At 32.3% G+C, this 14,233-nt stretch overlaps 1 protein-coding gene across 2 annotated transcripts; it reads left to right on the plus strand.

The window, feature by feature from the left end:
• Nucleotides 1-445: 445 nt before the first annotated feature.
• LOC121268889 (BTB/POZ domain-containing protein POB1-like) lies at nt 446-6,141 on the plus strand. 2 transcript variants are annotated; one of them, XM_041173154.1, is made up of 5 exons: nt 450-1,252; nt 3,489-3,610; nt 3,691-3,754; nt 3,869-4,148; nt 5,049-6,141. In XM_041173154.1, exons 1-5 carry the CDS (start codon nt 1,129-1,131, stop codon nt 5,857-5,859), a joined length of 1,401 nt encoding a protein of 466 aa, XP_041029088.1. In that variant the 5' UTR covers nt 450-1,128; the 3' UTR covers nt 5,860-6,141. The 2 variants fall into 2 exon arrangements, with proteins under 2 accessions (XP_041029089.1, XP_041029088.1); XM_041173155.1 differs by lacking the exons at nt 3,489-3,610; nt 3,691-3,754 and having other exon boundaries at nt 446-1,252.
• The last annotated feature ends 8,092 nt before the right edge of the window (nt 6,142-14,233 follow it).

Here is a 14,233-nt window from a genome sequence, read left to right on the forward strand (position 1 = left end):
TATGAAATTAACAAATGGACTGAGTTGGGTGGTTAGAGCAGTTTGAAAATCTCTTTAGCTTGTCTGCAATTTTTCTCAGGAATCAGATGTTTTATCGATACTAATAGACTTCGACTCAAATTCTAAAACTAATACAACTTGTCCCATGAATTTCAGCTCATAACTAAAAGAATTTCACCTAATCCATAAAATATAAAATAATTTTAACCTAATTATCAGGCCTAATAAAAATCCATATCCTACAAAAATAAAATTTTAAACCCATAACCTATCTTAAAAATTAATTGTTAATCTCACATGAACTTTTCGTACGTGTAAACCCAAAAAACAAAATTTTAGAAAGCGGGATTGGTCCTTGGCCAGGTGTTACACTCGCAATATGTAATTTAATAATCGAGTTAATACAGCTACGAGTTCTCCTTTCCCTCATTCAAGATTCTCTGCATTCTTACTCTGTTCTTGTCATTCTTGGACCTAATTTAAGACGCAAGTCTGCTTCTAGCTTGATCTCTGATGTAGCTTTCCCCCAAAAAATCCCGTCAATAACTCTACGAATCCAAATCCACAAGACTCGTAACTTTTTTCCCAAGGTAATCAGTTTTCGTGATCTTCAGAGAAAACGTCCAAAATGAAAACACCTCTTTTCCTTTTTTTTAAATGAATTAAGATATCTCATTTACTATAGTTTGGGATTTGAGTTACTGGGATACTGTAGAATCCGAAATTTTCTAGGACCATGTTCAAGAAAGAATCTCCAACATCTCCCATTTAATATATATTTAAGATTAACCGTATTTATTTTATATTCTAAAACTGTATAAATTATTTAACCATCTCAATACTCAGAACTTGATCTTACTTTACCGTCTCATTTTGTCATGCTATTTATTACAATTTCACCATTAAAGTTCTGGATAGAATGAGAACTGAGAAAGTAACTACTTAAATGTTCTTAAATTTTCTTTCTTTATCCTCTGGACGTGTGAACTTAATGGATGTTTCAACCAATGAAGCAAACTATTGTCAACATGTTTAGCATTGGTTTCTTTGAGTACTTTTCAATCGAGGGTTTTCTAGGGTCTGGTCGTGCCGGCTTCGAACAAAGACCTGCTTGATCCCCAGATAATCATGGACTCAGACTCGACGGGTGGGCTCGCCACCGGCTCCGGCTCGAACTTCGCGTTCGCCTTTAACGATAGCAAATTCTCCGATCGGGTCCTGAGGATTGAGATAATTCGCTATAAAGAGACTGGTAAGAGAGTTTCTTTTATCTTTCCGCGATGTTCTGTGTGTGCATGTGGGTTAGTGGTTGTAAATTTATTGTTAATGCAAGTGGGTTCTGTTTGGTTGCCGATTAAATGAAGGATTTTGAAAGAATATTTGGGTTTTTCCGTTTCCTGTAGTTAGGCTATTAGATGAGTTTTGAGTTCTAGTTTGTAGTTTGATTGTGATAGTTCCCCGAGAAATTTCTATTTCAATATGTTTGGATATGACACTAACCACTTAGATATCATTTTAGAGGATTGTATGGTTCTTGATTGCAGTTTCATTTGATTCAAATGATAAAACAATTGTATCGATGTTATGATGATGTTGCTATTGAGAGAAGACAGACTGCTGTTGTAAATGTGCAACATTAGCACGTGTATCCACTGCCATACAACGTTGTAGAACCTTTGAGCCAATGGTATGCATGCTCAATATTGAAATGCGGTGGCTGGTGATAAGTTTTGAGCCAACAGTATCGCTGAACTGGGATGCATTTCCCGTTATTATTTCATGCTTTGGCACACATGATTTTAACTGTGGGATTTATCTGAAGTTGTGATTGTGATTACTACACAACAGACTAGTATTGTAAAATGGGCAGCATTTCCATTGGTGCCCAGGTAATATCGAAGAACCTTCTAGCCCATAGTATGCATTTTGAATTTAAAAATGCTGGGCTGGGGATCAAGTGAATGAACCAGGAGCCGAGCCTGATTTGGAATGAATACTCCCATAATCATCATTTTTTTTAATCTTGGATGGATCAGATTGCCTTGGGATCTGAATGTAGATGCTTTACTAAAAGTTTGATAATGTAGGGCAGTGTGCATGAGAACATGATGTTGTTGAAGTATTTTCTCTGTGACTTCAGTTGGTGGCATCTCTTTCACAGGCTTTGCATAGTTGTTTGAAGTATACACTAGGCTTTAATGCTTTCTTGCCGGCTCTTGGGATCATTATGCTTTGTATTCTTGTTGCTGTAAAGGCATTGTGTTTGGGGTAAAAAGGCTGCCAATGATCCTCCCTTCACCACCCCCGAATGTTGTAGTAACTGCTTAATTTACCATGTTAGGAAGTTAAATTATGCAGTTACACGCGTCTTACCACTTTATTGTGTTTGCTGACCTTATGAAACTGGTTTGAAGAAGTGGTAGAAGAATATTGTTGTCCCAAGCCAAGCCACATCTAGGCTTATACTCCAAAAAGACTAGTCAAGATTGTTATTGGAGTTCCTTAGAATCACGATACAACCTATTTCCATGTGAGGAACCTATGTGAAACTTGGCAGTAAATGCACTTTTACATACTCAAATTACCTCTATCAGACTTTACCCACCCAATGTGGGACTTAGTGCCCATGCAATGTGAAGAGCTGGTTTTAAACTGCAACATGCCAAATACAGAGGATAGTTTGGGCTATGGAATTCAAGATGAGGAAGCAATGATTGAGGAATTACCTTCAGGTGTTGGGATTAATTGGAATCACCATGGTACATCTTCTTCTTCTTCTTCTTCTTCTTCTTCTTCTTCTTCTTCTTTTTTTTTTTTTAAATGTTGGGGAACCTCTTCATGGTAGGGCCCTTCGGACCCACCCCTACTGAGTAAACCCCGGTCCCGTGCACCGTACCCTCGAAAGTTTTCCTACACGGAACTGGTTAAATCGCTGACTTTTCACCAGGGGGTGTGGCCCCAAATGATTGTTTGCACCCATGAGGTGTTGAACCTTGGACCTTGAAGGGAGTGATACCCCAAGACCAATGCCTTCACCACTTGGGCCAACCCCTTAGGGTTCACCATGGTACATCTTGTATCTTCAATTATCAGTTTCTAAAGAACTTATCAAAAACAAAAATGATCAGTTTCTTTATTTCTATTTAAGCTTGGAGACCTTCTATTGGTGTAATATGGAGAACTGACTAGGATTATTGTGCATATCTCATTATTCCTCGTACCAATTTTCTTCCTGTGTTGTTACTCGTCAGAAAGAAAAAATCATGTCTGTGTTATTCTCTTTATCTAGAAATCATCTTTCCAATCTTATTTAAGGAGAATATGAAGTGGTGTTTATCTCCTACTTATTAGCTGATGTAAATTTACATTTTTTTTTTTCACCAATTTGTATGCGTATATGGTGTTACATATGCAGTAATTGCAGCAGCATGTAATATCGAATATAAATAGATAGTCTTTTGGTTTTCACTCTGTTAGATCCTTTGTAGATGATGAAGCTGCACCTGGTAATGATTCATTGTGGAGCAAGGACCTCGCAACAGTTCTTAGAGTCAAAACCTTACACATAAGCTCTCCAATTTTAGCAGCAAAGAGTCCATTTTTTTATAAGGTGAAGGGAGTCTTTATCTGGTTTTGTTGCTTTTGTGCCTTGGATAATTTCACTCACTCGTTGATTCATGCCTCTTGTAGTTGTTTTCAAAGGACGTTAGAGAGTCAGAGCAGCAACATGTAACTCTACAGATTCATGCATCTAGTAATCACACAACTTTCGTTACGTTTTATTGTCTACTTGTGTGTATCAGCTTCTCCATATTACAAGTCAATACTAATTAATTACTGTTTCTTTCTTATTATGTCACTGGAGCAGAGGAAGCAGCCCTCATGGACCTTCTTAATTTCATGTACAGCAATACTTTGTCAACGACAACACCTCCTGCACTGTTGGATGTGCTGATGGCTGCTGACAAATTTGAGGTTGCATCATGCTTGAGATATTGTAGCCGGTTATTGCTGAACTTGCCAATGACTTGCGAGTCTGCATTGCTTTATTTAGATCTACCTTCTAGTGTTTCAATGGCTGATGGAGTTCAGCCATTGACTAATGCAGCAAAACAGTTTCTTGTTGCACGCTACAAAGACATAACCAAGTGAGTTTTTCCTGACATACTTTCTTTATGATTGCTTAAGCCGTGAAGCTCCTCTCTGGTTTATATTAGGGTTCATATGGTAAAATTTTGTTTGGGCCCATTATTACTTAGACTGTTAGACATATGATGTCTCTTTTCCTCTTTTCCTTTTTGTCAATGATTAGGATATTTGATCAGTCTTGTGTAACAGTGCCTGCATTTTATATAAGAGTAATGCTACTCACAAGTCCTTTTACCATCATCCTCCCACCATCTTATGATGTGGTAATAAATGATTGAAAACTTTTTGTTATGTTCCACTTGTGGGCTAATCATTTAATGCTCTACACAAAGGGATGCGAAGAGGATGATGATAAAAATGATGAAAAATATAATTTTTCTATATATAATATTCAAAGAGTAGTGCTAGAGAGCAGCCACTGTAGCTGTGCACACATTGCACATACTACGTGGCTACTTCTCATCCTTTTTTTTTTTTTTTCCTCAAAACGCAAACTCCATCGTCTCTCTCATCAGCGTCTCTCTCTCATCAGCTCTTTCTCTCTCATCTCACTCTCTCTCTCATCGTCTCTCTTGTCGTCACTCTCTCTCTCATCAGATCTCTCTCTCTCATCGTCTCTCTCCTCGACTCTCTCTCTCTCTCATCCTCTCTCTCCTCAACTCTCTCTCGCCTGCTCTCTCTCTCATCGTTTCTCTCTCTCATCAGCTCTCTCTTAGTCCACTAATTTCGAGTTTAAGAGATGTGAGATGTGTGGTTTAGATGATGCCACATAGTGTACAAAATGGCTGCCACCAAATAGTGGCTGCTCCATATTATTTCATATTCAAATTTCACTTGTAGCAACTTAAATTCAAATCACAGATATGAGAAAAATGTGATTGTTTTGCTGCATGTTCCAGGTTTCGCGATGAGGTGCTAAACTTTCCCCTGGCTGGCATTGAGGCAGTATTGTCCAGTGATGATCTCCAGGCGCCGTCAGAGGATGCTATTTTTGACTTTGTGCTGCAATGGGCTCGAACTCATTACCCAAAACTTGAGGATCGAAGAGAGATCCTTGGCTTGCGGCTTGCTCGCCTCATTCGTTTTCCATACATGACCTCCCGAAAGCTAAGGAAGGTTTTTACTTGCAATGACTTTGACGCTGACCTGTTGACAAAGCTTGTGCTTGAGGCTCTCTTTTTCAAGGCTGAGGCACCACACCAGCAGCGCTCCCTTGCTGCAGAGGAGGCCAGTTCCACCCTTCGGCAATATGTGGAGCGGGCATACAAATATCGCCCAATCAAGGTGGTCGAATTTGAACTGCCCCGTCAGCAATGTATTGTTTACCTGGACCTGAAGCGGGAGGAGTGTGAACATCTGTTTCCAGCTGGTGTTGCTTACTCACTGCCTTTTCAACTGGGTGGGCAGTGGTTTTTCTTGTCAGCCCACTGCAACTTGGACCAACGAGGCTTACACAGCTTTGGACTATTTTTGGTGATTCTAGAGAAGCGATCAGTAAATTTTACCGTTGACTATGAGTTTGCAGCGAGGTCCAAGCCAAATGAGGAGTTTGTAAGCAAGCACAAGGGAAATTGTAATTTCACAGGAGGGAAGGCCGTCGGGTATCAAAATATGTTTGGAATAACCTGGGCGGCATTCATGGCTGATGACAGCCTCTATTTTATCAATGGTGTTGTCCATTTAAGAGCTGGGCTTACCATCAGGCAATGAGCCCTCTGCCCTTTAATTTCAGGTCTCATTTTGGCTGTTAATAGTTGCATTGTCAGAATAATATATGTTCGTTCGTTCTCAAATGTAATGTTTTCCTTTGGAAGTCTGAAACGAATATTATGGCCAAATATACTCTCTCTGTAAAGAGACGTGGATGGGCTACTCACAAGTAAATACTAATAGGGTTGAAAGTTCACCTTAGAAAAGCAACTATTTCCAATAGAGTGCGGAAAAAGTATGTAAAAATGATTGTATATAGCAAAACTCTTATGAGTTTGTTTTCCTGAAGTTGGCTCAACATCTAAGTTCAGTACTAATTCATCACTTGGAACAAAGTCATATTTGGTTGCGGTTTATTTTAGGTTGTTTTTGAAAGAGTTTTCCATTCCCAAAACTTGGTTTTAACAATACATGACTTTCCATCCAAATGCCGCCTATTATATTTTGCACTTTTATAGTCAATGTTCACTCGTGGTCATGTGTTTTGTTTAGTAAAGCTTTGTTAGTTACAAGTCAGTATCTAAAGATCACAGCCACATCATTTAACGTGGGACAATTACAATTATTAAAAATAAAATATAAAATAAAATACAGCACTCTTTTATAACAAAGTTTTTAAATAAGTGACATGTTTGGTATGTCAATAAATATGATTAGAAATATAATTTTATTTTGTGTTCATGCTAACTTTGTAGATTATTTAACAATATTCACCCAATCAACTAAGATCAATATGCAACGTCTACAAACTCATATATGGAAAGAAAGAAATCATCTAGCAATGGCTACATGCACACCTATGGAAATAAACAATCCAACACATGTCCAATGGCTACAAATACAAAATATGGAAACTTCATCCTAAATACTGAATCCTCTTGTATTACATTTATAATTTTATATTCCGTAAATCCTTCTCTTTGTAATGTTCACTACTTTCTGTACATAGACTACATATTGTATATATATTAGAAGACTCTCAATAGACTCTCACATTATGTGAGATATTTCCACAAATAACTCGTTCACAATTTTCTTTATAGGTAACCAAAACTTCATATTTTATATGGCACTTTGCTAATCTCAACTAAATAAATTAGAGGAATTTGGTTATCAAACATCTCGTCACGTGCATATATGGTCTTTAATAATTTGGAGATCTTAACTCATAAGGCCTAAAAGTCTATGCATGCCCATTTTATAAAATAATTTTTATAATTTTTTTTTTTTATATATTAACCATTTCTCATCATTACGAAAATGAAAATGCATTTTACCAACGGAATGCCTAGCACACTATGAAAAAAGAGTACAAATATATTAGAATAAAGCTTGATGTATTAGATTGAAAAATATTTTTTTTATCACAATTATAAACTATATCTAATATAGAGTATTTTAAGTCGGTGTGCAGATTATATCAAATAATTTACTAGATGTCATGTAAGCATTTTACTAGATGTACTATATATATACACCGACTTGATAATATGATTTTTTTTTTTTCCTAACCGTCAGGTTATATCTAATATTTATTAGATAGGTAATTATTTGTTGTTTTTCTTTCCATACTCGTCTTAGACAATGCGACATTATAATAATGCATCCTAGCTATAACTCGGTGTTCCCTTTTCTTGGAACACGATTCATGCACATGAAATAAACATTTTCAAGATTATATTTTCACTCTATTCCCATCTGTTAAATCCTTAATTAAAAATGAGAAACAATAGCCATACATCACCATTATATAATATCAAATAATTCCTAATGCAAACTTTTAGTGGGAATAAATCATCCAATAATTAAAATATTGATTCTGATTTGACATCTAAGAAGGGGAAAAAAATAAAAAAAGAACAACACTTTTTTTTTTTTATGTGAATCCCTCCTTTATTGTATTACTTATTTTATTCATGATTTATAATAATTAATTATCATTATCAGTGGTTGAACATCACAAAGCTAAATTCTGTTTGATTTAATTCTTAAACAATATTGAGAAAGTACGTACCAACTCATGTAATGAATCATTAATTTTTGTTTATGTTCTGACATTCTTTTATACTATGCTACTTGTCTCCGGCATGAAGAATTCAAATGACGCACCATATATACCAAGTTTAATCGAGCTTTTTGTAGCATAATTAAGCAGCTAGCTTGGGCATCTTGACAAATGGTAACTGATTCCATGGATAATATTCATGTTCTGTCGATATAGATCAGCTTCTATGAACCTATACAGCTTGTTTAAGTTTTTTTTTTTTTTTTTTTTTTTTTTTTTAAGGAAACAGACTCGTTTCATTAATGAATTAATGAACTGAAGTTATAATTGTGACTTATCAATACATGAAAAAATCCAAACTATAAGTCAAACTACGCATCAGTTATGGGCTTCCCCACACATAAATTTATTTGTGACCGACTTTATCTTAACTTTTCAAGAAACTCTCTCCTAATAGAAAAAGCGTTCTGTAAAACAGAACTTGAAGGCCCCATTTGTCATTCCAATGAGGAAAAGTATGGGACACAGCTATGGACACTAAATCTAATAGCCTATTTCTATTTTATTAAATACTAAAATAAACAAAAAAATTACAAATAAAACTCATTAACAACTACTAACTAACAACTAAACTACAAAACCACAAGTACTGGTGTGACCCCGGACGTCATGCCTACCGCAAGCATCGGAATCTCAAGTCCTGACGGCATGAGTACCCAGCTCACGTACGGACAAAACAACCTCTATTGCACAGGCAACACCTACGCGCGAGCACTGATCATACGATCTCCAGCCATGACATCACCCACCACTCTCGAATATCTTGCCCCAGATTGCGTCTGATCCAAAGGCTCAACACCTCACTTGGGTCAACAAAAGAACAGAAAAACAAACACCAACAAAACACTGCACGCGCCACTGCCAACGCATCATGCACTGTTCATCAATTTTTTTTTTTCTGTTTGTTCAGCTTGTTTAAGTCAAACGTATATAGATGTGTTCATTCGAATTGCATCTTTAAAATATTCATCTAGCTTTTTCTCCGCTTTTCTTCTTTTTATTTTCTACGCAATATTGAAATATATTTATGAGTTACTCTATTAATAAATTGGTGTAGACAACATATCTTCCACACCACCTAGATGGCAAGATTTTATTTGCAATAGATTTGATTTTATAACTTCTCTTACAAATCAACTCATTTCAAGTCAATCATGTAAAGAATATGTTTTTCATACCGAATTATAAATATAGTTTTTCTATATTTATACAAGCAGTAAGGGCTTGTTTGGAGTTGCGTTAAGAATCTTAAAAAGTACTTAAATATCCTTAAAAATTCTTTAATAAAAAAATTAAGTTGTTTGAGTGTTATATATTAAAGTTCTTTTTTATTTTAATAAGCTAAAAAATACATTTGATTTTTTTTTTCTCAAAACACACTTTTCTAAATAATATGGAACGAAATTTGAATTTTAAAAATACTGTTAATGGGCAAAAATACCTATGTAACTTTAAGATAATTACTACTTTTAAACTTTTATAGATATAGTCATAATTTTTATAAAAGACCAAATGATCGTCTTTTCTATATCAAAAAGTAATTTTTTAATTTGTTTATAAACGAATGTATATAATATGTTTAAAAGTGTTTTAAATACATGGTTACCAAATAGTAAATAATTTTTTAATAGTATAATTTATCCTAAAATTATAAGTTATATTTTCTATCGAAATTCCAAACACACTACCATTCAAGTATTCTCATAATACTTCACTACTATTCATTACTTTATTTTTATTTTTTATTGACTTTTTACTATTATTCATTATTTTTCATTATTATGTAATATTTTATTATTATTTTTTATTACTATTCATAACACTTATCACTACACAAACCTACCCTAAAGGCTGACTTAGATATAATTATCTAATCGCCCTAAGTTAAGAGTTTGTTAACATCAAGATGCAAGAGGCTCAAAGCAAGTGATTCTCCCTTAAGCGAGAAATATGTACGTATTGAAGATAAAGTTGTTGGAGAGAATGAAAATCGCGTAGCCGACACCATGCCCCTTAATCCTTATGGACATCGAGTCCTGGTTTAGATAGTCTTTTATATTAGTTAAAAAGTTAAATTTATTAAATATTTAGTTATTATAAAGTAAAATATATTTATAATAGATTAATTAAATTTTAAATATTTAGAATTTAACTACAGTAATTTTTAAAAATATTTTTAAATTTGAAAGTTATTATATATATATATTAAATATATATTTTATTAATTATTTATCTCTCTATTTCTTTATATCACATATTTTATCATAATTAATATATTAATTTGAGTTAGTGATATATTAATTTAATAAGAATATAATTATTAATTAATATATAATAGGTAGAATAGTAAAATATGATAAAATAAAATAAATTAATAATTAAGAAAATTAAATATTTTTGAAATTATTAATTATTCATTATTATATAATAAATAAATATATAATCTAATGTGGAGATTTGATATGAATAATTAAAATTAAATTTATCTTATATTATTTTATAGTTATATAATAAAAAAAATAGTTATTTTAATATAAAGATTTATATAAATAAAAAAGTCAAAAATTAAAATTTTTTTATATTTATAAAAAATATCATTTAATTTTGAGTAATCCAACGCCTATTCATTTTATAAACGGCAAATAAAGGAGTCTTCAAGGCAATAGGCCCCTCTCAATTATTCACTAGGATATAGAACCTTTTTTTTCTTGTTTTGTAGGCCATCACTTCCCAGTTTTTGAGCCAAATTTCGTGAACATGATCAGACAATAAGATCGACGAATAAATAAGATCTTTATCCTGCTCAAAGATACAGGCATTATTGACCATTTGGCATTTATATATATATATATATATATATATATATAAATATATAATAAAAATAAATGTGATGTGTGGTGTGTATAATAATATAATAATGACTAATAAAACTTTTGGTATATATATATTTGAAATAGCATTATTAACTAATATTATACATATATTTAATTGATGTAAAGAAATATCTATTTTTATTAAAAATACTTATAAAATATTAGTATTTATATATCAATTCAAATAATTTAAAAGATAGTGATAAGGTTACTATTCTTTTATTATCTATTTACTACTTACAGTATATTTATTTTTTTATCATTTTTTTTAAGTATTTTTGTTAATATTCTTAATTATTAAGAAAAAATTAAAAAAATATATAATTTTATTAATAGTCATTTTCTCTACTATTAAATAAAATAAAAAATAAAATAAAAAAAAATAGTAAATAAATAGTAAGGAATAATATTCCTATCATTTTTAAATTTAAAATCACCTTGCAAATGACGTATAAAATAGAGATATATATTAATAATTTGTGCAAAACCAAATGCAACAACCAGATCAAAGCGCGCATAAATTGGACGTCGAAATTCGTGAACGTGATTGTGTATGAAATTGGGTTGTTAAATGAAAGAAAGAAACTGCAGACGATGATGAAGAAGGACGAGAGAGATCGAGACCCTGAGAGCAGATATTCAGGCGTAGGTACTAGCAGCTAGAAGTGCGAACAAATTAGAAAGGATGGAGATCTAGCTAGGACCATACATACACCATGTGGGCAAGCAGAGCTGGCTATACGGAGTATTCCGGCAAAGCCCCGTGATCATGATTCATGACAGGGATGGGTTTTACAAAAATAAAATGATAAATAATGGACAAAAAAAGGAACGTACAGCTGTGTAGAAACACAAGGTCATTTCATGGGACAACCCAATTTTGTCTTAAATATTTATCTTACCTCAGACTCTCGGTTTGGATTTGACTTGCTTTCGGTTTTCTGTTCTTCCCTCCTCACTTCTTAATTGCTTGCATCGGTAATTGTATTTCTGCTAATGCCTGACGCATCTTGTCCCTCTCCTCTCTGTCTTTGTTTTTCTTTTTCTGCACCCGTCTACAGGCCACAGCCAGGGGTATCCTGTGTTTTCCTTCGTATATAATTATATATCCTTGCAGTGAAAATGATTTACATACTATATTTTTTTTAATATTTTATATTATTTTAAATGAAGGATATTTTATAAAAATAATATTATTTTATAAAAATATTTTTATTTTATAATATTATTATACTAGATATTATATAATATGTTCTATATATATTATTACTCTTTTTACAATAATATTTTAATATATTAAAAGCAAATATGATTAGGCCTAGGAAATTATAACTGCAATGAATAAGATGCCATTTTTTTATGCGCTATCAAAAATATTGAATATTTTTTTTAATATGGCTTTTAGAATTTAAACTGAATTGAATTTTTTATAAATAATAATAAATTAAATAGTAAAGATAATTATGTGAAATTTATCTAAATTAAATTTAAAATATATTTTAATATTAAGATAAATTTAATATTTTTTATAAGAAATAAAAAAATTATAAATCTTACGTGTAAAAATATTTTAAATTAAAAAAATTATAAATCATATATATATAAAAAAATTTTAAATTAGAATGAATTTATTAATTTAATGGTTATGTATTTAAATATTAAATTCAAACTTTAAATTAAATTCAACCAAAATCTTTGCCCTAGCTAGCTTCCTTTAGCTAAGCCACGTACCTACAAATATTTACTTCTGAGGGAAAGGAGATATCGTAGAATCTGCTGGCCAAAATGTCTTTTCAACACGGCTCCATTGAAACTTTTTCCAGCTATATACGTACGTACTGAGAAAGTAAAGAACTAAATGATGAACACCATAGAAATTGGAATCTATGACAAGATAACATGATGATATTTTTGTTTTTGCGTATAAAATATTAATCCAAACACAAAGTAAAATAATTCTCAGATTTGCAGCATGATAAATTCGCTAATCGGACAAAAACAAAACATTTTTTTAGTCTGTAGTCATGTGCTTGAAGCCCGAATTTCTTTCTGGTGGCTTTTTTCTAAAGCTCATGCGTGAAAATCAGGATTACTATATCAAGTTCCTGCAATGAAAATAAAATAATATACAAATATATCAAAGATAAACGTATGGAGGGTCTAAGTTATCTAACAACGGAGTGCTAGAAAGATAGATTGACAGATGCGAGAAAAGATGTGATTGGACAAATGGAAATGATCAAAGGGTAATAAAGAAGGATGGAGATAAGGGGTTTCCATTTCTCTGCATAGAGTTCATAGGCAACGACGTCCTTTTGGCTTGATAGGACTTCGATTTGAGAATCTGATGAGATAATATATACATAACTTTCCCATTGCCATCATACTGCAATTGGCTCTTTCGTGGGTTACCCCATCCTTCTGTCTGTTTCCGACCGCCGTCCTTAATTATTTTGCTTTTTGAGTGAGTGTAATCTCTGCAACCTATATTCATTCATTAATATCCTTTGAAAAGACCTAATTCTGAAAGTGATCATATTGGGAGAAATGTTAGTTTAAATAGAATTTTTCACTGTCCAAGTAACAGTTTCGCTCAAAATGGAAAAAACAAAATCACAATTATGGTGGTGTTTGTATAATAAATTAAGATCAAATATATTGAGACAAAAATTAAATAAATTATTATTTTAAAAATTAAAAAATTATTATATTTTATATAAAAATTTAAAAAAATTATAATAATTATATAAGATAAAATAAAATAAGATGAAATATTTTTATTCTACGAGACCTAACGAGATGCTGTTTTTCAGATTCGGTGATACTAATGTTTTAAATTTCGTACCGTACTGGCCGGTGTGGCTGAAATTTTTCGTTTCAGTCGTCCGGCTGGTACAGGTACTATACCTGTTTTGTACCACTCAAAATACTGGCCGGTACCAATCGTACTGGCCTCAATTTCGATCTGTACCGGCCTATATTTCGGCCTGTGTTTTTTTTTTTTTCATTTTTTCAAATTACAAGCTTATTTTTTAAGCCTCAATTCAGACTAAATTATTTATAATTTTTATATATATATATATATGTATTTGTATATAATTTATTTATAGATTGACTATCTCGAAACATTATTCTAAAACACTATTTCGAAACGGTATCAATATTAAAATATTTCGTTCTAATTTTTTATTCGATACGGCGTTCAGTATAGTATTCAAAACATTGGGTGATACTCGTATATTTTGACCGAAGAAGTAACGCAATTTTACGTGATTTAATATCTTTAAAAATTGATATTTATATATTGATGTACTTTATGGCAAGGAAAATTTTACCATCTACACCACGTCAAACAACTTTAAATTTACTTTCGCGTAATAGCTGACGTATTTCTCTTCATCTTGTGCATGCACGGATACATTACCTATTTGTCTCG

The sequence above is a fragment of the Juglans microcarpa x Juglans regia genome, chromosome 6D, assembly GCF_004785595.1.
Source record: "Juglans microcarpa x Juglans regia isolate MS1-56 chromosome 6D, Jm3101_v1.0, whole genome shotgun sequence".
Taxonomy (NCBI): domain Eukaryota; kingdom Viridiplantae; phylum Streptophyta; class Magnoliopsida; order Fagales; family Juglandaceae; genus Juglans; species Juglans microcarpa x Juglans regia.